The sequence below is a fragment of the Humulus lupulus genome, chromosome 9, assembly GCF_963169125.1.
Source record: "Humulus lupulus chromosome 9, drHumLupu1.1, whole genome shotgun sequence".
NCBI lineage: Eukaryota > Viridiplantae > Streptophyta > Magnoliopsida > Rosales > Cannabaceae > Humulus > Humulus lupulus.
Window position 1 is genome coordinate 21,869,451 of NC_084801.1, and position 23,473 is coordinate 21,892,923.

General features: G+C 33.4%; 2 protein-coding genes across 3 annotated transcripts; one reads left to right on the forward strand and one right to left on the reverse strand.

Moving 5' to 3' along the window:
- The first annotated feature begins 1,631 nt into the window (after positions 1-1,631).
- On the forward strand, positions 1,632-4,133 carry LOC133802334 (uncharacterized). 2 transcript variants are annotated; one of them, XR_009877247.1, is made up of 3 exons: positions 1,632-1,841; positions 1,938-2,292; positions 4,000-4,133. XR_009877247.1 is itself a non-coding variant. In XM_062240633.1 (2 exons), the coding sequence occupies exons 1-2, from the start codon at positions 1,727-1,729 to the stop codon at positions 2,096-2,098; spliced, it is 276 nt and encodes a 91-aa protein (XP_062096617.1). In that variant the 5' UTR covers positions 1,632-1,726; the 3' UTR covers positions 2,099-2,549. The 2 variants fall into 2 exon arrangements, 1 of the variants encoding a protein (XP_062096617.1); XM_062240633.1 differs by lacking the exon at positions 4,000-4,133 and having other exon boundaries at positions 1,938-2,549.
- Positions 2,542-5,386, reverse strand: LOC133802333 (probable polygalacturonase At1g80170). The gene is made up of 9 exons (XM_062240632.1): positions 5,140-5,386; positions 4,732-4,860; positions 4,446-4,616; positions 4,268-4,288; positions 3,975-4,182; positions 3,790-3,871; positions 3,526-3,634; positions 3,287-3,403; positions 2,542-3,192 (listed from the first exon to the last, which is right to left on the reverse strand). Exons 1-9 carry the CDS (start codon positions 5,383-5,385, stop codon positions 2,905-2,907), a joined length of 1,371 nt encoding a protein of 456 aa, XP_062096616.1. The 5' UTR covers position 5,386; the 3' UTR covers positions 2,542-2,904.
- Positions 5,387-23,473: the final 18,087 nt, after the last annotated feature.

Here is a 23,473-nt window from a genome sequence, read left to right on the forward strand (position 1 = left end):
GCAGTTTCGCTCGGCATTAAGATGACGACGATGGAATTAGTGAGCTCGGAACTACGTGCGATCTCGAAGATGTTTTGATATTATTCAACACTTGTATAAATTTCTTGGTTTATTCTTGTGGGAGATCGAACACCAATCAAGAAGGTTCGAGCCTGAGCATTGCGAGCTTGAAGAGGATGATCTCGATAAGGTTACTTGCTAAGGACGAGGTTAACCAAAATGACGAGCTCGTGATGTTGGTCGATCTCGAAAGTATATAAGTTATATGTTCGATGTCGATAATCTAGTTTGAATACGGTTACTGTTTGAAAATCTCTATTTCTTGGGGAATTGTCGTAATCTGATAACAAATCCCGATTATCATGAGATATTATGTAATTAATGCATTTATTTTTATTTATTTAAAATTTGAATTATAACTTCCCGAAATAAGATGGGAGATATTTTGTAAACCAATCTATAAATAGACTAGAGAAATTCATTTGTAAATACGCTGAATTCGGTACTGGGAAGACTCTGCGAAAATTGCTTTCTAAAAGCTTTGAAAGAATTTCATCATTCAATAATATTGATTCGTGGACTAGGTAGATTTTAACTGCTGAACTACGTAAAATATCGTGTGTTTTTATTGATTTTCCTAATTCTGTGTTTAGTGCTCTTTTATTCTAAGTTGACGAAAAATGGCGTCAACAAAATGCCAATTATATATGATTATTTATTATTATAATTATTAAAAAATTAGTTATTTATAAAAAAATTTAAAAAAATTAAATTTTGAATTTGAAATATGAAACAATAAAAAGATAATCATGAAATGAAAAATCTTGAAAATAAATGTGAATTTATATATGGTTGATTTATTATAATAGTTATTAGAAAATTAGTTTTTAATACATATTTAAAAAGGAAGAGTTACGGAAGAGGCATTGCTATTATTGATGATTTTAGATATTTATTTTTTTAATTATTGAATAATCATAAATTAAAGAAAATAGAATAAAAAATGTAGAAAAATTAGAAACAAATTGACTTGAATTTTCCTTTTATTTAAACAAAAAAGATGTGTGATATTTTTCAATTTTGACATTGTCACTTAAAAGATATGTGACGGAAGTTTATAGGTATTATTTATGTTTTTATCAAATAAAATTGTTTCAATTGGCTTATCACATTATTGTCAAGGCAAGACAATTATTCCAGATTTTGATTTATTGATTATTTGAGATTAGGAATAAATGGAACTTGGTTAGCTATAAAGTCAAGTTGCTTTTTATTATTAAGTTCTTTATGCATAATGACCATTTATTTTATTTAGATTTGATAAATTTGATTATTGGACATGGTTATTGTTTATTTTGTATGATAGTTTTCTAAATGAGCCAATATATTATTGATCAGTAATATTATTTATATTTATTAGTGATATTATTCATTCTTATTAGTTTTAAAAGTTCAAAAGTGTGATGAGTTATTATATATTATTAGCAGTGGAATGGTAAATTTAGATTTTTTTTTTTTTTTTTTTGACATTCCATGAATCTCATCCGGAATAATTATAATACACTTATCTTACAAAAAAAAATTGGGTTAATACCGAAAAAACCTACTATATAATTTCCCTATAAACATTTTATCAAATGAAAAAAGATATTTTATAGGAAGCTATTTTGGTCGACGTTTTCTTGCTCTGAAACTATACTCCTCTAGAAACGTGCACAAGTCGTCGATGGAGGAGGTGTCGTCGTCTTCTGATATTCCTCTTTCTGGTTTGGGCTATTTCAACCGTCTCCTTCTACGCCCGCTTCTCGCTATCGCATTTGTTCTCTTCTTGATTATTCTTGGTAAGTAATTATCTCACTTTCCAAATAAACTCAACTCAACGCAACTCTCTCCGATCAAAATCAAAATTAAATTTATATATGTATGTGATTATCCAGGGTGGTTCTTAGCATGGAAGCTAGTTCTGGTTCACGTTCCATTGGTACAAGAAATTTTCGGTCTTCGAAAGAAAACCTCCAGACCAAAACCCACAACTGGTCGTCTTTCGAAGATTTACAGTAATATTGAGTCTGACGCCCGTAAATCCTCTTCTTCCTAATCCTAATGGTATGATCACTATTTCGTTATCTTTATTGCGTACTTTCACATATTCAATAATGGGGTTTGGTCAAGAGCGACAGATCAAGTGCTCCCAAAAATTGCAGAATGGTCATATGATTCCGAGAAGATGTTCCTTTGAATTTGTTGGACTCAGCATCAGCAGGCTCTAACATTGTTGATACTAACAATCAGGTTTGATTTCACTTCAAACCATGTGCTTCATTTTCCATGGTGCAAATGTAATTTTGACCCCAACCCATGTATTCCATTCTTGTAAAATGTTTCTATCTCTCTTTATAAGATTTAGGGACAGACCTTGAATTGTATCTCTCTCTCTCTCTCGTATTTTAATCAAGTCAAATAGGATGGTTGTGTAATTGTTGCAATTGCAGAGTCTTTAAACTTGAAATGAGGCCAAAGATATATAAATTTGAACATTAATTGGGTGATGATGATATCATTTATTGAGTCTTGAATGGATAAAAACTTTTATGCATTCCCATTGTGAGGTAGACAGTATATTGCTTAATGGATATGATATGATATGATATTGGTGGGCCAAAAATATTGTACCAAATCAATGGCCTGATACATTTGCTTTTGAATTTTCTATAACTTAGACACATTTATATATCATTAAGTATTGACTACCTCCAAATATCCCATAAAATTTAGCTTGATCACCTCAAACCTCCTCCAAGAAACCTTACTAGAGATCATTCTGCAACTTCATTACCCTCTTTGGCATTGCTATACGATTCAATTGTATACGTGTTGTATAAGCCTATAGGCAAACCAATATTATCAGAGTTCAGTGTGGACAATATCATTCTGATCGGATATTGGTTGAAGGTTCTTGTCATCATGAGTGCTAAGGCAGTCAGCTGAAGGGTGAATAGTCCCATATCCAAAGCCTTCAGCAGAGTTGCAATAGGTCTCCACAGTCCCATCTTTCTTCTCTAAGTTGACATTCCTCAGGACTATGTTGCTGCATGGGACTGCATCACTGCAAGCAAATTTCATGGCCTTTTTGCTCGTTGTGGTTCCACTTATATTCTTGTAGATGATCTTGCTTATGCTCACTGCTGAAGTCTGACAAATTAAGAAAATAAAATACAGCTTGAGTGTTATTATAAGAATTTGAATGCATAAAGTGGTAAAAACAAGAAACTTGGAGGAAGGGTACCTGATTTTCACAACTTTTGGGAGAATCACAGTAGAACTGATCAATAATAATGGGGTTGGCTACGTCTATCATCTTCACATTTTGGAAACGTACGGCTTGAACATAACCAGAACCTCCCTGAAAATAACACCCCACAAAGAAAGGAACAAACACATATAAGAGATTTTGTTTCCCTCAATGTCTTTGAGTACTTATAGTTGTTACCATGAAAAAATGTGTTCAAGTAATGGCAGTACAACCTGCCAAGTCTTGATCCTGACACCATTGGTAGTTTCGTTGAGGACTGCTGTATCCAAGACCACTCGAGAAACTATGCCTATGGAATTGTCTTTTCCAAGACTTCCAATGCTTTGTAGTAGAGTTTTGCACCAAAAGATAAAATGAAATTTTAGAATTACTAATTTACACTATCAAGATTATGAGTTATGACTGATCATTGCTCTTGATTTTGGAGATCAAGATGCGTAAGTAGGGTTGAATAGAGACTAAATGGTAGATGATACCTTATTCCATGTCCTGGTCCACAATAGATTCTCTTCATCTTGATGTTGGAGCTAGCATTGACAATTGAGACACAATCATCCCCTGAAGAAAAAAAAAATCCGCAGAAAACACTACTGGGTCAGCACCCTTAGGTTATGAGTAATGAAATTTAACATTGAATTAGATAATGGAAAACTTTAAAAACCTGTTCCAATTCTGCTGTCTTGTAGAACCACATTAGTTGATTGAGTGATATGGATTCCATCAGTATTGGGACTGTCTCCTGGAGCTGTAACTTGTACACCAGTAATTCGCACAATATTTGACCGAGCAATGACAAAATTCATCTGTTGGCTGTTCTGTATGGTGAGACCTTTTACCTTTATACCTGTGCTTGAATCTATAGTTAATGCCTGCCATGAAACCCCAAATCAAACTCTTTATTATCACTCTGTTCTTTATTGAATATACAATTATAACTGTGGGAAAGATCCTTACTGTTGGTGCCCCTTTGCATGGCTGTAGAAAAAGGAAAGAGAGCTCATGTTAGTTTCATGTTCATAAACTTGTATACAAAATATAATTATATTAAGGCCTAGTTAAGTATTTAGACTCATTATTATCATCACTTCATTCATCGTTGAATGTAGACTTGTAAATAAGGAAAGATTCATACATTTGTCTTGTTCCTTTTGCAGGATGCTGCCCACCATTTGCTACCCGAGCCATCAATAACTCCGTGCCCTTGGAATATGACTCCCTCGAGTTTGGAGAAATCAAGCCATTGCCGCGCAAACTTTGGATTCCAATTCTTTGGCTCATCTGGTGCCACAATTGTTCCATCAATCTGCAAAGTAGTATAACAAATTATTGTCACCACCACAACTGTGAGAATGAGAAACAGGAGGGTTGCAAAGGCTTCGTATCATAGTTTGTGTAGAGATCATTGCAGGTGGTTTTACCTGGATAACTAACTTTTCTGCACATGGCCCTTGAAATTTTGTTGCATTGACAAGATAACGGCGATCCTGAGGTACTAAAAGAACCGCTCTCGATGTAGAGCAGGCAGTATCCCAAGCCTTTTGGAAAGCCTAATTCAATTACCCAATATAGAAAAATAAAGATAAATGATTGTTTCCCTTCTATGAAAATATGATATTTAATAGCAGTGTCCCATTTCAGAACCATTAAGTTTGAAAGAATAATATGATACTTATCACACTATCCATGTGGCTTCACCAATCTTCTCAGACTACTTAGCATTTAAATGTAGTGTATTTAACCAATGCTCAAAAACTTAAAATGCATTTGAATATATAAAAAAAATGTGAAAATACAGTTAAGCTGTACAGTATGTTGTTCATTTTCACCTGTGTATCATCAGAAACACCATCTCCAACTGCGCCAAAACTATCTACATTCACAAGAACCTTGGTACCGCGAACGGTTGTCCATGAAGGGATATCAAAGAAGTCGAAATCATTTTCATCTTCGATGATGTCCAGGCTTTCTAGCTCATCATCAAACATGGAAATGTTGTCATGCAGCAGCATATTTCCTGCAGCAACCGTTATCATTACCAAACCAAGAAAAGAAAGCTTGAAGAATTTATCCATCGCTGTTGGATTGGCTTTGATTATTGATTTGTATAAAAATACAATAATAAATCAACAATGTGTTATAATTTATATACATATGATGCATTTTATTATTAGTTTTGGAAATGAAGTGTTTTAAAGACTATACTATATGGCTCTTGGCTTGAAAGTAAACAAAGATATGTTACATTTTCACCATGTCCATACTTAAAGTGCAAGATTATTTTTGTTTCTTTGAGCTGCTGGTTGCTTTACTCCTCAACTAGCTAGTGAAGCAAAAAAAAGCACCAGCAGCAATAGTTTTCATGGCATGGATTGTATTTTGTATTATTTCTCTTTCCCCCAAGAGAAACCATGCAAGTTGGTTTGGTTTTTGATTGGGTTGGGTTCAAATGTCGTTTTCTTCCGTACAAGGGAAGTGACAGTAACGTAGACTTGGTAAACTTTCAAAGTAAAGCACCGGCTTAGGTTGCTTGAGATTATTTTTGAGATTTGCCCATTTAAAGACAACTGTTTCTACTTTCTAGAGGAAAGTCTACAGTCTACTACCTGTGGTAGTAAAGGAAATGGCTTTGTACCAAAAATGGTTTCTTTTGCTCCTTTTTGAAGTTTTTGTTGGAATGGTATGGTGTCCATGTACAAGTTTTGGGTTGTGCTTAATTAAGCTGTGCATTTGAGCAAGAAGCAAGAATGAAGATTTTACTCGGTGTAACTTGGACGTTAAGAACAAAGATTATGGAGGTAAGGTTACATTGGGCTCGTGTGGTTTATGGAAACTAAAGCATTTGAAATTGTTGACATCTTTTGAGTTTTATTAATATTTTGTTTGGAATTTTGAAAACAGTGCATTTGTTGAACTTATGAAGTTCATTTTAGATTTTGTTCTGATTTTGAGATGTTATTTCTTAGCTGGTAGCTTGGTACTATGACTTTCGTTTATGTTGATCTCCATGACTTGAACAATGATGAAAAAAGGGTTTCTATGGCTTTATTATAGAGTAGAAAAAGTTTGGTCAGTAGATATTTTCCTATTCTGTTATCTTTATCCAAGCTTATTTTTTTAGAACCGCTCATGCCACTCATGCAATGAAGAAAGTGCTTTTAAGACCAGGTCAATGATAACTTAAAAAGAAAAAACAAAAATTTGATAGAAGTGAGTAGAAATCCTTGACCTTTTATCTTTCTTACAAAATGCTTCTGTAATGATGTTATGTAAGATTGTTATTATTATGTTGACTAAGTTGTTTTATGAGATCATTAGACTTATATTAACCATGATCTATGGTTCTTTTTCTTTGATACCCTTTGTCTGTTGGCAGGGGAACCTTCTATTGATGGTGAAGCAGTTTCATACGCAGAACCGGGATTTTCAAAGGGGTACGCCTCCTAGGCCAAACCAGACGATGCAGACTGCTGGACCAAACTCCCGCGGAATACCTCCACCACCTCCCAACACGGGTGGAATGCCCCAGAATTTTCTTTAGTGTTTCTCTTTATTCCATGCTTAATATGACACCACACTAGGAAGTAGGTTTAACTAATGAGTTAAGATTATTGTTAACATATATGTATGATTTTTATACCCCATTAGAAATTGTTGCAACATATTTGATGTCCGGTGGTGTGTCTTGCAATTCAGTCAGCAAAGATTTGCAATAATTTAGTACGATGCCTGGTGTCTCTGAAGCTCTCTCTTTCTCTTGGTCAGTGTTTTGCGATCTAACAAAAGTGTTCTATTCTTCAAGTGTTCCCTGTGTTTGAACTTCTGAATTCTGATATTTGTAGTGGACTAAAATTTGACATGACTATGCTTTTAAATGGTGGGTATTGTTTGTCAAGTGAAATTGAATATGGAGCTCTCCAATGCAGTAGAAAACAGTCTGATCCATAAGAAAGAGCTCATCAAAGAGAACAGAGGAAAATAAGACAGAGCAAAGCAAGTTTTTTGCACATTTTTTTCCCTGGAAATTCAATAGATAGAGCAAAGCAAGTTTTTTGCACATTTTGCATCTATGTAAAATATTTTCTTGGTTCAATATTACTCAACTTAAGTCTTTGTTCTTCTCATAAAAGATTGTGCATTTACAAATATCTTCCCTTGGTTTTTTTCACATATCATAGTTCTTATCATCTTATTTTATGCTTTGCGAATGAAGTGATCCTCCATTAGCTACTTCTGTTGCTAATTTTTTAAAATATTGTAATTGAGCAGATTCCTTGATTAATTATTTATCATGTAATTGTTGATATTTTCTTTAAATAAATGAAGGGTACTTATGTATATCCCATGAGGTGTGAGATCCTTCACATATTAATTTTCACCGTGACTTTAGAGCAGTCTCATCACTAGTTTTAAAATAAAGAATTCTTAAGGCTCGTGTTTAGATTGAATTAATAATTTTTTTTCTAGAAAAATTAAAACTTAAAATGTAGTATAATTTATTAAAATTTACAATAATTATAAATATATATAAAAGAAAAAAAACCTCTTATCAAATTTGTGAAAAACATTTTCTCTATTTTTTCCCTTCTATTTTCCCTCGGATGCTTTAAATCTCATCTCCATTTTATAGATCATCTAAAATTTACTATTTTTTCTCTACATCTATAGAAAGAATAGAGCTCATTCAAATAATTTAATTAATATTTTATTATTTTTACTTTTATTTTTATCCTTCAAAAGATTTTTTTATTAATATTTAGTACTTTATTTTATTAAAATAAGTAAATAGTATTTAAAAAAATATAATATTTAAATGATATAAAGAAAAATATAGAGTAACTGATATATGAAATTATGTAAAATTTTGATGTAAAATAAAAAAAAAATGGTTATGTATTTGAAGAATAAGAAAGAGAAAATTTAGTTAGGTTGCTTTTAAATTATTGACATCCCATAACAGGTTTATACAGTATTATTTAGCAAAGAATTGCTTTTAAATTGTTTTATTTTTATATAACATTTAATTTTGAGGGATAAGATTGTAAATTTGCTGTTTTTTTTATTGGAGAATTGTATCAAGAATAAGGGCAATTCTTTAGTCCCTTACTTGGATTCGAAGGACTTAGTCCTTCATCTATTTTCAGCCATTGGATCCATAGTGGATGGTGGGATTGTAGTGTTTGGTTGAGGATGTGTTAAAATACACATATAGTATATACCTCTTGATAACTCTTAGGAAATTAATGATTATATATGTATGACCATGACTAGTTTTCATAATTAAATGTGGTTTGAGTTAATGATAGCATTTATTAACAATTGTCTTGTACAAGCCCTTTTTGATGAAAGTCATTGTGATATTTTTTAGTTTCATTCAAGTTTTTTTGTTAAAAAGTTAAGTGCAAATTGTACAGTGTTGTTGTTTAATTTGTAAGAATCATTTTATTTGTGAGAATATACCAACGTGATTGCAAGAGAATTAGGTAAATTTTTAAATAAAAGAAAAAAGATGAAAGCTATTAAAGTTACCATGCATCATGCCCTAGTCTTAATTACATTACATTTAGTAGTATTAATATTCTGGTACTCTTACAATCTATTCTAATTTTGTTACAAAAAAATTCATTAAAAAAATACTTATGGAAAGTGAAACTCCTAGGTACCTAATACCATAATAGCCAAAATTCATACAAAATTAACTATACAACACTAAGGTACCTAATTAGTGCTAATTCATTCATCCAATCATTAAACACATATTTTAAGCTTTTACTAACACAATTCACACACACACAAAAAAAAGAAAAACTAAACTGATTAGTTTAGATTTTTTTACTTTCTGCTATAACATTATTACTTACCACTTACTTCAAAATTACTTACCTGTGGCAAAATGATATTTTACCAATATCGTAAATAAGTTACAAATCAATACCAAGATGACCATATTCTTCTCAACTGTACACTTTTCTGGACGTAAAATTACCTCATTGCCCTTACCTTTAACACCCACATCAATACAACTATTCACAATCGGTTTATATTACCGATTCTACAGGTAAAACACTATAAAAATAAATACACCAAACTAGCCCATATCATGACACTTGGAAAATTTAATGGGCCCTACTTGTGGGACTAAGTCATGAGAGGGGCTAAAGAATTTGCCCAAGAATAAAGAGTATTGTATCAACAATAAAGAATAAATGATTTTTTTTTTTTGGAAATGGAAGAGAATTATACTCAATAATTCTTGTTGTTGTTTTTTTTGGTTGTGGACTCTCATTTCTTATGGTTTCTTGCACCCTTTTTTTTTTTTTGGGTTGGGGGGGGGGGGGGGGGGGGAATTTACACAAATGCCAAAAAAATGGAAACTCATTTTAAAAATATCTTAAAACAATTTTTTTATACATATACAGTGCCACATCAAGATAGTATACCGAAATTTGAAAAAAAAATTGGGGATCCCGCTTCCCTAATTTTTTTTCAATGTTGTAAAAAATTATCTTTTGTTTGCTTAGAATACCGATAAGATACCGATTGGTTACTTTCTTTTATAAAAAATTTTATCTTAAAAATCATATTATTTCAGATACCATTTGGTTACCTCCAAAACTTATTTGTAGACATCTTAATGTACCAATTAGTTATTTTTAAGTTATATTATGGTATCTTATTATTTATAGAATATACTCATTTGGTACCTTGTATTTTTACAAAATATCGTTTTGGTACCCTCTTTTTTCAATAATGCTCATATGGTACCTTGTATTTTAAAATCATACCTATTTGGTATCCTAGGCTCAGATTTGATAAATAAAATTTTACCAATATGACAAAACTATCATCAGTTATATGTAATTAAGTAATTAAATTTGAATTTAGAACTAATATAATTGAGACCAGTTTGATTAAATTAGCAAAATTTTATCAATTAAATTTGAGTTTAGGGTACCAAATATGTACGATTTCAAATACAAGGTACCAATTATGTACGATTTCAAAATATAGTGCACCAAATGAACAGTACTGTAAACACAAGGTACCAAAACGATACTTTAGAAAAACAAAGGGTACCAAATTGTTACCTAGATACATTTTGGTAACCTTCAAACTTATTTCAGAAGAGAAATTTTAGGTTCTATGCATCATAACATATGAAATTTTTTTAATATGCCAACATAAACATTCCTCCCATTAATGTGCCCCCAACCATGTTTTGGACAAAAATACCCCTTTCATAAACACTCCTCCCATTAATGTGCACCCATGATTAATTTTTGTGTTCTACATCAAAAATTTAAGGCTTTAAAAATGTTAAACGTGTAGATCTCGAAAAAAATACTAAGATTAAAAAAAATAAACTAAAATAGACATTTAAGCAAAAAGTTATGGCTTACCAAAAAATTCGTCAAATTTCAGCGCAAAGCATCGATATACCATCGATTTTGCATCATTTTGGCCAAAAATCAAGTTTTTATGATTGCATCGCAAGAGCATCGAAAAATCATCGATTTTGCATTGAAAAAACATTGCTTTGGCAAAAAAAAAAAAACAAGTTTTTAAGATTGCATCGATTTTTCATCGAATTTGCACAGTTTTAGCCAAAAAATCAAATTTTGTGGATGCATCGCAATTGCATCAAAGAAGCATTGAAATAGCATCGTTTTCAGTATTATTTTTTTGACAAAAACGATGTTATTTCGATGCAATTGCGATGCATCTACAAAATTTGATTTTTTGGCCAAAACTGTGCAAATTCGAAGCAAAATCTGTAACGACCCAAAATTGCTAATAGGGCTTAGTGCCTTGATTAACGTGTTGGGAGGGCATAATTGATTTATATGTGTGTTTAATTGGTTAAACGCGTGATTATATGGCATGCATGATTAATATGACTCTGTGAGTATGTTATATGCATGTTTATGAGTATTATATGGTCATTAGTGTTTATAAGGGCATATTTGTAATTTTGGCCCGTTAAGGGCATAAATGTGATTTTATGTGATATATGGTTGATACCACATTATTACGTGGATATATTTGCAATATATGGCTCGAGACGGTCCTAGTGAGCGGATTAGTGAAATAGTCACAACGAGGTTTAATACCCGGCTTGGGGGAGCCTGGGGGTAATTTAGGAATTTAGAAATTTTTTTGGGGTTTATTGGGTAACGAATAAGTATTTGGTAATTAATTAGATGTGACGGGGTTAATTGATTAACAGTAGGAACACTTGAGGAATTAGCGGGAACCAGGGGAAAATGACCATTCTACTCTTAGGGGTAATTTAAGGGCTGGATTAGTGATAAGGGGCAGTTTGGTCTTTTCTAATTAAGCTATATGCTCAATAAGTGTCTAAGGGGCAACCAGAAGGTAGTGGAATTTCTCAGCACTCTCTCTCACCCTCTCACTCACGTTCACTCTCTCTCTCTCCCTCTTGTGTTGAGACTTTGAGTTTATTGAAGGAAGAGGCTTGGTTTAAGCTGAATTGGAGCTAAATTTTAGGCTGGTTCAAGCCTAGGAAGACCAAAGTTAAGGTTCATCAAGGGTTTATGAGGAGTTTAGACCATCAATTCAGGTAAGAATTCCAGTTCTAATCTGTTGAATTTGGTTGAGTTAGTGGGAAGTTTAGAACTTGTGTAATTTTTAAGTTTTGGTTGGATTTAAGTGTCTAATAAGAGTAATAATTGATTATGAGTTGGGTATAATGTTTAGATCAAAGGGATGAGAATTTTAGGCTTAGATTCAAGTTTGGCTCTTGGTTTGGGGTGTGATTTGAGGTTAAGCTCGAGGAGAAATGTTGAGAAAATGGAGGATTTTTTGGGTTTAGGGGCTCGGGTCGCAGCCCTGTTCTTCAGGCGTCGCGACCCGCATGAGTTTTGGAGGCTAGGAGCCTCTGTCTGTTGGGCGCGCCGCGACTTGGAGGAAGGCAAGTCGTGGCCCATGTCCCCCATCAGAGGGGGATTGAGCCTCTGTCTAAGGGGCGGGCCGCGTCCCTCAAGGGCAAGTCGTGGCCCGCAATGGGGAATTAAGGGGAAATAAGGCTCAAGGCACAGGGAGGCTCGGGAATTCAAACCTAGGCGCTCGGGATGAATTCTACTACCCGATTTAGTAGAATTCGAGGTCCTGGAGACTAATATTTGTTTCCTAAGTATTTATTTGAATTAGAAATTGATGAGTACCCATTGGCATTGTGACTAGGTTTATCGCTAAGGCTTAGGACTGAGGATCGTGCTCGGGACTGTTCTTAATTCTCTGCTCGGGATTCGAGGTAAGAAAAGTGCACCCATGTGGTTGTGTTTGGGACTAGGGTTCCCTGTATCTAGATATATGTATTATGTAACTGTATTACTATTATGTGAAATGTGAAAGTACGACCTAAGGGTGCCGAGGCTGACGATTAGCGCATTCAACGCGGCTCGGCCACTGTGAGCCGGGGTCAGCTAAATAAACAATGGGCTTGGCCTAAGCGAACCGGGGTCAGGTTAGTAAATAGAGGGCTCGGCCTAAGGGCATCGACCCTGAACATTTGTATTGTTGGTTAAAATATATTCTTGAAGATACATGTTTACCATTATTAGCTTGATGATTATATTATGTGGAATTTCTGAATGACTGTGTTAAGATTGATTAGATGCTACTATTGTTTATGTGTTTGTTGCTTATGGTTTTCTTGTTGTTCCTTGGCTCACGGGTGTTACGTGGTGCAGGTAAAGACAAAGGAAAGCTGGACCAACCATGAGTTGGAGAGCTCTGGGGGCGGAGTGTAGATAGCCAGCTGCTCGACGGCCATAGACGAGGGGAAAGTACAGGGACAGAGCCTTAAAATTTTTATTTTCCCATTAGAGTGGCTTTTGATTGTATTAAACTTTTGAGAGTTGTAAATTATCACTTATACCCTGTTTTTGGGATCCCATGTACCAAACATCTGTTTTAATGAAAATTAACCGTTTAAAATCAAAATCTTTTAACCCTAACCTGATAGTTGACTTTAGGTACACATAATTGTTCAAACGACTTGATTAGCAAGTCTTGCACTATTTTAAAATACACAGTGTAACGGTCTTAGTTATCCAGGGCGTTACAAAATCGATGCAAGCTTGAAAACTTGGTTTTTTTGTTGCCAAAACGATGCTTTTTGGATGCTATTTTGATGCTTTTTCGATGCAATCATGAAAACTTGATGTTTGGCCAAAATGATGCAAAATCGATGGTACATCGATGCTATATTGATGCTCTGCGCTGAAATTTGACGAAAATTTTGGTGAGTCATACATTTTTTCTTAAACGTCTATTTTAGTTGATTTTTTTTAATCTTAGTATTTTTTTCCAGATCTACACATTTAGCATATTTAAAGACTTAAATTTTTGATGCAGAACACAAAAATTAATCATGAGTGCACATTAATATGAGAGAGAGTGAAAAGTTTAATGAAAGAAGTATTATAGTCAAAATTATACAAAATGACATATATTTGAGATGCCTATAAAATTTGTTATATAGATGAAATATAGTATATTATTAAGCATAAAACCCGAAATTTCCCTTTTAGAAACTAATGGATTGCCATTTAGTATAACAAGTTACCATATTCAGTAAATAGTTCTATTTAGTATGATACATAGTAACTCTTTAATATATATATATATAGATATATGTTGACGCGGTTCTTCGCCAATAGGTAATTATACGAATAAACGGGATGGATTAGTGCTAAATAGTGAACAGTAATGTGTAAATATTTATATTCCAAACTGGCGAAATTAGTATGGTGGGAATGTTATCACTCATTATTTTTAGGTGGTTCGAAGGTTAAAATCCCTCTAGTCCACTAGTCAATATTATTGATATTTCTTGAGTATTCCTTACAGGGTGTTTCTTTACAATCAAAACGCCAACCCCTTGCAACGCCCAGGGTCTCCATATTTATAGGGAGAGGATATCTGGGTGTTGGTAAAGGGGGTCATCCCGTGACCTTCTTACCCATCATGTCACCTCTGTGACACTTATGATTAATTCCTAAAACCTGACAATGAAGTGTTGTCTAATCAATAGATAAGGAGGTTAATGGGCCTCATGGCCCAAACCAGTCGTGGGGTGCCTGAACATGCACGTTTATGCTGCGTGTTCGAGAATTCAGGAATGGAGTAGACACGTGATGTCTGATATGCGCACATTTACATTGCGTGGTTGACTTCACAAATGGTCGAGGGTGCCAAATCTATGCCGCACCTCGAGCTTGATGTAGCGCCAGCTCGTGATATCCATACTGCTGACCCGATGCCTTCGAGCATACTTGCTAACCCTTTGATTAGCTCGGGCTAAAGAGGTGGAGACTCGTAACAGCAGCTCCGGGTAGACAGTTTCCACGTGGCGGATTAAATTATGCCATTTTCCAGCTCGCTACTAACTCGTGAATATTTAGGGCGTACAATATATATATATATTACACATTTTAGTTACCATGATTTTTACCTGTGAATTATAGAAGTATTCTGATTAACCAAACAAAAAATCATAGCAAAATAATGCACATTTTTTGTTACTTACAATGTCAATAAGATACCGATTAGTTACTTTTTCATAAAAGCTTAATTTTTAGACCATATTAATTCATATACATTTTGGTTATCTCCAAATCTTATTTGTAGATATCTCAAGATGCAGATTAGTTATTTTTAGGTTATATTATGGTATTTTATTATTTAAGATATATTTTGGTAACCTTCAAGCTTTTTTTACAAACTATTTAGTTAAAATATAGTGTACCAAGTTGCCATATTTAGTAAATGATTTTATTTAGTATACTACATAGTAACTTTTTTTTTTCAAAATTAAAAAATATAATACATGTAGTCACTCATGTTTTTTACATGTAAATTATAAATGTATACTAATTAACCAAGAAAAAAAATTGTACAAGTTCCTTCAAAATCATAGCAAATAATGCACATTTTTTGGACTATTTGATTTAAATTTTACTTAGATAAATTAAAAAACAACTACAAAGTTACTTTTCATACATAATAAAAACTATCAGCCAAATTTAAAAATTAAGCTTGGAGTTAATTAAATAAAATAATTTTTTTTGTAGAAGGGTAACTAATCAATATGTGATTGGTATCATAAGCAACCAAATGGTTGCTTTTGATTTCAGTGACGACGAGAAAACATACGCTTCACACATATCAAAATAACCACCTTGAGAGTAGTCGAGATGATACTATTTTTGAGCCCGAACAACCAGTGGTGTGGCGGGAATTTTATTTTAAAGTAATGGAGAAGAGAGAGAAAAGAGAGTGGGAGAATGCATTACATATGTGAGCAAAGAGTAATCTCATAGTTTAGAAACATACACCACTGTGTTTGGTTGTCTACTTGAATCTTATCTATAATTCCCGGGAGTACCACTTTCTATGTTTCGTTGTGCATAGGAATCTGTCAGATATTCATATGTTTATAAAATTGATATAATAATATATTTTATTAAAATAATAAATAATATAGTTATAAATAGCAAGTGACATCTTAAAAATTACCAAAATTTTTCTTAGATTATAATTTACAAACAATTTTACTCTTGAAATATTTTTTTTAACATAATTAAAAATACAGTTATTAAATACTAGAATCAAGTATAATTTTTAAAAAATACAAAACTATCTTTATTTTATTTTTAATAATATTTTATTTGTTATTTTAAACTAAATTAATGATATAAAAGTTTTATATATCAATTTCTCTAATTAAACAAATATTATTTATCATTTTATAGTTTGATATATGTATATTTATTTTTATATTATAAGCTTCAAAAGTAAAATATGTTATTAACTAAAAAATTCTTAGCTTAAGATTTTTTTTTTTTTTTTAAATAATAATTTTGAAGTGTTTCACATTCCTCGGTCAAGCGAGTTTCACTTGAACCTAGAATAAGGAAAAGTTAAAACTCCTAAAGTACAATTTTTCATGTTAGAAAAATTTAAACCCAATACTAAATATAAAAAAATGTTTAAATTCTTATTCACATATCAAGATTCTTGCATACCAAACGAAGAGTTTAATAATGCAAGTGTGACATGAGCATTAATTATAATTTTTCTATCCTTTATTTGAATGCATTACACGGGTATTAAAAAAACAATACAAGGTACAACACGGTACTAAAAAAATGCAGTATAATTGTAAATAATATATCTGACGTGATTATTGAGAATAAAATACAAAAATCGGTGTCACTTGTAAATTTCTCTTTTATTTTATTTTATTATTATTCTGTTGTATTGAGGCTTAATCAATTTTATTTAGTCATCTTTAATATATATTGACAAAGAGAGCAAAAATTACTTTCAGGACAAAAATAAAAAAATTAACAACATAACTATAATTAATATAATACAATACCAATGTATAAAAAGCAATGTATCCATAGGAATTTGTTTTTTTTATATAGATTTTTACAAAAATTATATAATTTAGCTAAAAAATTACATTTTTACGGTTTTTTTTTTTTATTTTACAGTTTTAAAGAAAATTTTATATTTTTATGGTTTTTTTTTTTCATTTTTCGTATTGTTTTCAAGTTGTTTTTATGTTTTTTTTTTTAAAAGTTTAGTTGTTCTGATATATATTTGTATTTTTTTTAATTTATTTTAAGTTAATATTATGAGTTATTTTCAATTTGTATTTTTAGTTGTTATCGTATTTTTATAATTATAAAGTTTTAAAAATCGTATTTTTGAAAACTTTAGTACGTATTTTTAAGAAAAAAAAAATTAAAAATCATAAAAAACTAAAAAAATATATGTATTTAAGAAAAGAAAAAAGCTCTTTTCTATATGCCTTCATACTACTAGTAATTCAAAATAGGTTACAATGATTATACATAATTATTTATCATCTCATATAATTTGTAAATAATGATGATGAGCTAAAGTAAATAAAAAAAACTGGTGCCCATTTACCTAGTAACTCAACCTTCGTCATTCCAAAATTTCTATAGGATAGAAGTGGATTCTCTAATATGAGAGAAGTAATATTATGCAAAACAAAAAAGAATGTTAAAGCTAAGAAAAGTCTTTTCATTTCAATTTCCATACTAAGTTTTATATACATTTATTATTACTAAAAATAGAATAAGAAATATAAAGTAAATAGTTTTAACAGGCCGACTCTAATGGTGTGCGAGCTTGGTTACTGCACAGGGCCTCAAAAAAGAAATGGCCTAATATTTTTTTTTAATGTTTTTCAAACTTTTTTTTTTTAATAAACCCAGTTAAACAACTCAAAATATAGGGCCTAATTTGATTTTTTTCTCTCTTTTTTAGTGATTTTTTAGTTTTTTTTTTAGTGTTAAAAATTTTATTTACAAATTACAATTTTTTTTATTAGGGGCCTAATTTTTAAAATTAGAACAGGGCCTCCAAAATATTTAAGACGGCTCTGAGTTTTAACATCGGTGGTTTATACATATTTACTAATTTATATATAATTATATAAATTATAATCCATTAACTTTAGATAGTTTATAACCATTTACTAATTTATATATAATTGATTATAACCATTATTAACTAATGGGTTATACAATGTAGATTAATTATATGGATTATATATAATTAAGTATATATATATATAATAAGTAATTATATATAATTAAGTATGTATATAATAAGTATCTGTATATTATATATATATAATTAATTATGAATAAAGATCATCCTGGATCATGCCTCCTCTTTTTAGGAACCTTGAGCTCTTGCTCAAATGATGATTAGATGCAGAAACTCTGTAGTTGCCTTAGCCTTTAGATACCACTTGGATTTGCTGAGAAATTGACATTTTTTGCCAATATGAAAAGACTCATACTTTCCGTGTTGAGTTTCACGAACCTTTTTCTACAATATACAATCCTCATGTAAGGGATCTTCTCGCTCTATGCATGTATGGTGGTAGATCAAGATTAAAGTCATTATCACCGATTTTCTTATAGATCTTGAATGGCCCATATCTGATAGGTTTGAGCTTCTTACCTTCTCCAGTTAACCGATCTTTCCAAAGGTGCAACCATACGAGGTCACATTCTTTAAAGTTACAAGCCTTACGATGTTTGTCATACCATTTTTTATATCGTTGTTGGGAGCATTGTAGTTATGCTTCAACTTCTGAGTGAATCTTTCTAACTCGTTCAAGAAATTTATGTGCTCGAACATATTTGTCTTCTTCCTTTCCACTTAGTGGTTTGTCATTAGTTGTGAATGCCATATCAAAAGAACTTTGGGGTAAATAACCCAAACAAACATCGAAGGGAATTTCAATGTGGAACCATGAATTGCTCGATTAAAAGCGAATTGCTAGTATAGAAGACTTTCATCCCAGTATTTTGGATGCTTGGAATTATATCCTCTTAATAGATGTACCATAGTCTGGTTCACGACTTCTGTTTGTCCATCAGTCTGTGGATGAAAAGCAGTGCTATGCTTCAACCTTGTGTCCATCATTCCCCACAAAGACTGCCAGAAGTTCCCTAAGAATCGACTATCCCTGTCTGATATAATCAATGTTGGGAGGCCAAAATATTTCCAAACATGTTAAAAGAATAACTTCACAGCTCCTTCTCATGTGACAATCTTCTTTCATGGAACGAAGACCACCATTTTGTTGAATTTATCTACTATAACAAATAAGTAATCTAATCCAGACTTTGTCTTAGGTAATCCACTAAGAAAATCCATGGAAATATTTTCCCATGGTCGGTTAGGTACTGGTAAAGGAAGATACAACCCTAACTTCCTATTGGAAGGCTTTGATATGTTACACAAAACACAACCGCGAATGTATCTTGCAACATCAAGATGCATATTTGGCCAGTATACATACCGACGAAGATTCAATAAAGTCTTTTCTACCCCAAAATGCCTTGCTACTTTGGAAGTATGAGCTTCTCAAATCCATTGCAGTTTGTCACCACCTTCTGGTATGCATAATTATGCACCTTTGTACATCAACCCATCCTTCAGTTGAAACACACAAGTCTTTCCTTGTTCCAGCTTAGCGTGTGCTGAACTGAAATCAACATTTGTGTCATACTCCTTTGCGTACTCATAATGTAATATAGGTTGGATATGCATAGCCACCAATAATGAATAACTTATTGGTGTTGGAGGTCGAGACAACATATCTGTCAACTTATTAGTTACTCCTTTTTTGTACTTAATTACAATATTAAATTGTTGTAGGTAAGACATCCATTTCATATGTCGAGCTTGCTGTAACCTAGACTGTGTAGTTAGATACTAAAGAGGCTTATGATTAGAGTGAGCCACAACTTCATTCCCTAACAAGTAAGATTTCCAATGCTTCACTGCTTGATGCAAGGCATATAGCTCCTTGTCATAAGTTGGATAGTTTAGTATTGGACCACTAAACATCTCAGAATGGTATGCAACTAGTTTACCATCCTGCAGTAACACGACTCCCATTGCGTAGTTAGATGCATCTGCTTCAACTTCAAATATTTTTTCTAGGTTTGGCAACGCTAATACTGGGGCCTCGGTGATCTTTCATTTCAACAACTGAAAAGATTCTTCATGTTTCTCTAACCAATCAAATTTTTTATTGGCTTTTGTAAGAGAATGTAATGGTGTTGCAGTTATAGAGAAATGTCTAACAAACTTTCTCAAATATTGGCATGCACCAATAAAACTTCGAACTTCGGTCACTGAACGGGGTGTGGGCCATTGAGTGATAACTTGCACCTTTCCTGGACCCACTTTGAGCTCTCCAGAACCAACAATGAACCCTGGGTATATAAGTTGCTTCTTCCCAAATTCACATTTCTTACCATTCAAACGAAGTTGATTAGCTTGTAAGACTTTCATGACTTGAGAAATATGTTGAAGATGGTCCTCCCATGTGACATTGTATATAAGGATATCATCCAAATAAACAATGATAAAGTCATCAATGAAAGGACGAAGTACTTCATTCATCAGCCGCATAAATGTGTTTGGAGTGTTACATAGTCCAAAGGGCATAACCAACCATTCAAATAATCCCCATTTAGTCTTAAAAGCATTTTTACAAGTGTCTTCTTCATGAATGCGCACCTAATGGTAACCAGATTTGAGATCGAGTTTGGTGAAGTAATAAGCACCATGCAACTAATCTAAAAGATCATCAATCCTTGGTAAAGGATATCGATTCTTAATGATAATCTTATTAATTTCTTTGTAGTCAACACACATATGCCATTCTCCATCCTTCTTTGGTAAAAGGAGTACCGGTGAACCACATGGTGAGCAGCTAGGCTTTATAACCCCTTGTTCAAGAAGTCCTTGTACTTGCTTCTTGATTTCTTCACTCTCTGTCAATGATGTGCGATATAAACCCAAGTTTGGTAGAGGAGAATCTCTTACCAACTAAATTTCCTGTTCTATAGCTCTCTGTGGTGGTAGTCCTTGCACATCCTCAAAAAGATTGGAGAATTCCTTATGCAATTTTCCAATGTCAGAATTTTGTGAAGGTGTTAGATTCTCTACTGACAAAGTGACATGATTTGCACACTGATCTTGTGGTCTAATCATCAATAAGATGAATCGTCCATGTAACGCCCTACTAATTAGGGTCTGTTACCCAGTGTGTTTAAAATTAGTGTAGGACTCGGTAAATGAGTCATTTGGACTAAACATGTGAATAAGCCACTAAGGGTTCAGGTATTTAAAATTTTGGTCATGACGTAAACATTTTCATTAAAAAAAACTTTAGTCTTTACATGGGATCCCAAAATACATGTTTAAAAAGTCTATTACAACTCAGGAATTACAAAATGAGTCGGCCTAAGCGGCAAAACAGGGTCCAACCCTAGTTCCCCTGCGATATCTCGGTCGTGGTGGCCGAGCGCACTGCATATGTACACATCCCCGCTATCACTATCCAACTCATGGTTGGCCAAGTTTCTCCTTACCTTACCTGCACCACAAAGCACCCGTGAGCCAAAAGACTCAGCAAGAAAAATATTGGTAAATTCAGATAGCTCACAAGACATAAAAGCATGCTAAACAGTAATAACTGGGATCAAGCATATATTTTGTACAAGTAAGTGACCATAGGGCCACACGAGTGCATGTTGCAATCCCATTTATTCATATGGCATCTGAGCTATTCAAGTGCATAGCGTACTCCCGGGGTGGCCTAGCCATAACGGCTTGCGCTCAACGTGCATAATGCCAGTTGTGGCTCATAAGCTGAGCCTTACAAATCCTTGAGTTACAAGTTGAGCCTTACTGACCCTCAACTTATAAGTCGAGCCTTGGAGACCCTCAACCTATAAGTCGAGACTTTTTAAACCAAGTATATTCTCAACTAGCAGGTCGAGCCTTAATCAGGTGCAACTGACAAATTCTCGGCTTATAAACCAAGCTTCTTGGTCATAATGAACAATCACATAATACATTCATCATACACACAAATATAGTGCATTACAATATACTAAAGCAGATATACACATGCATAATCATAATCATACACATTTATCGAGGCCAGTGCCCAATAAAGACTACATTCAGCATTCGGGCTAAGCCCTAATCATGTACATCACATAATGGGTGTAGTTTTCTTACCTCAAGTTTGAGCGTACTATAAAATAAGAACGACCCTCGAGCACGATCCTGATCCCAAGCCCCTAGCAATAACCTATTCACAACCGAATAAGGAATCCCGTCAAAATGAGTAAATAAATGCTTCCGGACCAAGTCCTAGCCTCCGGGACGTCGAATCCTACTAAACTAGACAGTAGGATCGAACCCGAGCCCTTAGGTTTGAGTCCCCGTCATTAAAACCCTATTTTGGCCAATTTTCTATTTTGAGTCGTGACCCCAAGCTCTTGAGCCGCGACCTCGCTCAATTCAGGGGCCTAAAACCCTCTTTGAGTGCACTTAGCGTCATGATGCTCCTAACTGGCGTCGTGGCTCAAATAGCCCAACAGCCCCAGTTGCTTCTCCTTCGTCCAACCTGAGTCGCGACACCCAAGAACAGGGTCGCGGCTCGACCTGAAACCTAGATTTTTCTTGAATCCAACCCTTCCAAAATCATCCTAAGGCTTCCCCAAAGCTCCAATTAAGCCCCAAAAACATTAACACACACCATATACATCACAAACAACCCAATAACCAACTTAAATTCAAACCAAAACTCAAAATCCATCAAAGCCTAAAATTATAAAAAGAAACTTCAACCACATGAAATTAAACTCAAAACAGAACGAATTCTTACCTCCAATAGTTGAATTATGGTCCAAGTTGCTCCTAGCTTAATCCTAGACACCATACCTTCAATCCCCAAGCTTGTTTCCTCAAAAATCACAATATACACAAGTCACCAAGGATGGATAGAGAGAGATGCGGGAGAGAGAGAGTTAGGGAGGGTTCCTTCTGTTTTTTTTTTGAGTGTTTTCCTACAGCCTTCCAAATTGGTTAAGTCAAGCCAAAGCCTACCAAAAGACCCAATTGCCTTCAAACCCAAACTTACCTTTCCAATACTCACAAAGGCACTTCGGTCACCATTCCCTCTAGTCCCTAATAAATTCCACATATCCAAATAAATCCCAACTATTTTCAAGCAATAATCATGGAATCTCCCATTACCCGATAAACCCCGATAATGTGCTAAATTACCAAAATACCCCTAGGCTCACCTCGAGCCGGGTATTTGACCCCGTTGTGACTTTTCCGTTAACTTGCTCACTAGGATCGCCTCGTTCCGAATAACCCAAATATATCCACATAATGATGTGGTCTCAATCATAAAACACACACATTTACAATTATACTCTCAACGGGTCAAAATTATGAAAATTCCCTTCTAATAAGAAACGGGCCCACATGAATATTTAATACTTATAAACATGCAAGCATAATTATATTATATTATAATTCACATAATGACATGCTCATAACACATAAGTAAACAATTATTGCCTCCCGACACTCTAATCCAGGCACTAAGCCACATTAGGGAATTTGGGGCGTTACAATTATCCCCTCCTTATAGGAATTTCATCCTCAAAATTTTACCTGAACAGCTCAGGATACTGGCCCCGCATGGTTGATTCCAACTCCCAGGTTGCCTCCTCGACCTTGTTGTTCCTCCATAACACCTTA

Bases quoted from the DNA above. Each gene is read 5' to 3' on its own strand.
- LOC133802334 (XM_062240633.1), top strand. From the start codon at position 1,727: ATGGAGGAGGTGTCGTCGTCTTCTGATATTCCTCTTTCTGGTTTGGGC. The intron at 1,842-1,937 runs GTAAGTAATTAT...GTGATTATCCAG, and splicing joins TCTCTTCTTGATTATTCTTG to GGTGGTTCTTAGCATGGAAG.
- LOC133802333 (XM_062240632.1), bottom strand. From the start codon at position 5,385: ATGGATAAATTCTTCAAGCTTTCTTTTCTTGGTTTGGTAATGATAACG. The intron at 4,617-4,731 runs GTAAAACCACCT...ACTACTTTGCAG, and splicing joins CAGAAAAGTTAGTTATCCAG to ATTGATGGAACAATTGTGGC. The intron at 3,635-3,789 runs GTATCATCTACC...TCTACTACAAAG, and splicing joins GGACCAGGACATGGAATAAG to CATTGGAAGTCTTGGAAAAG.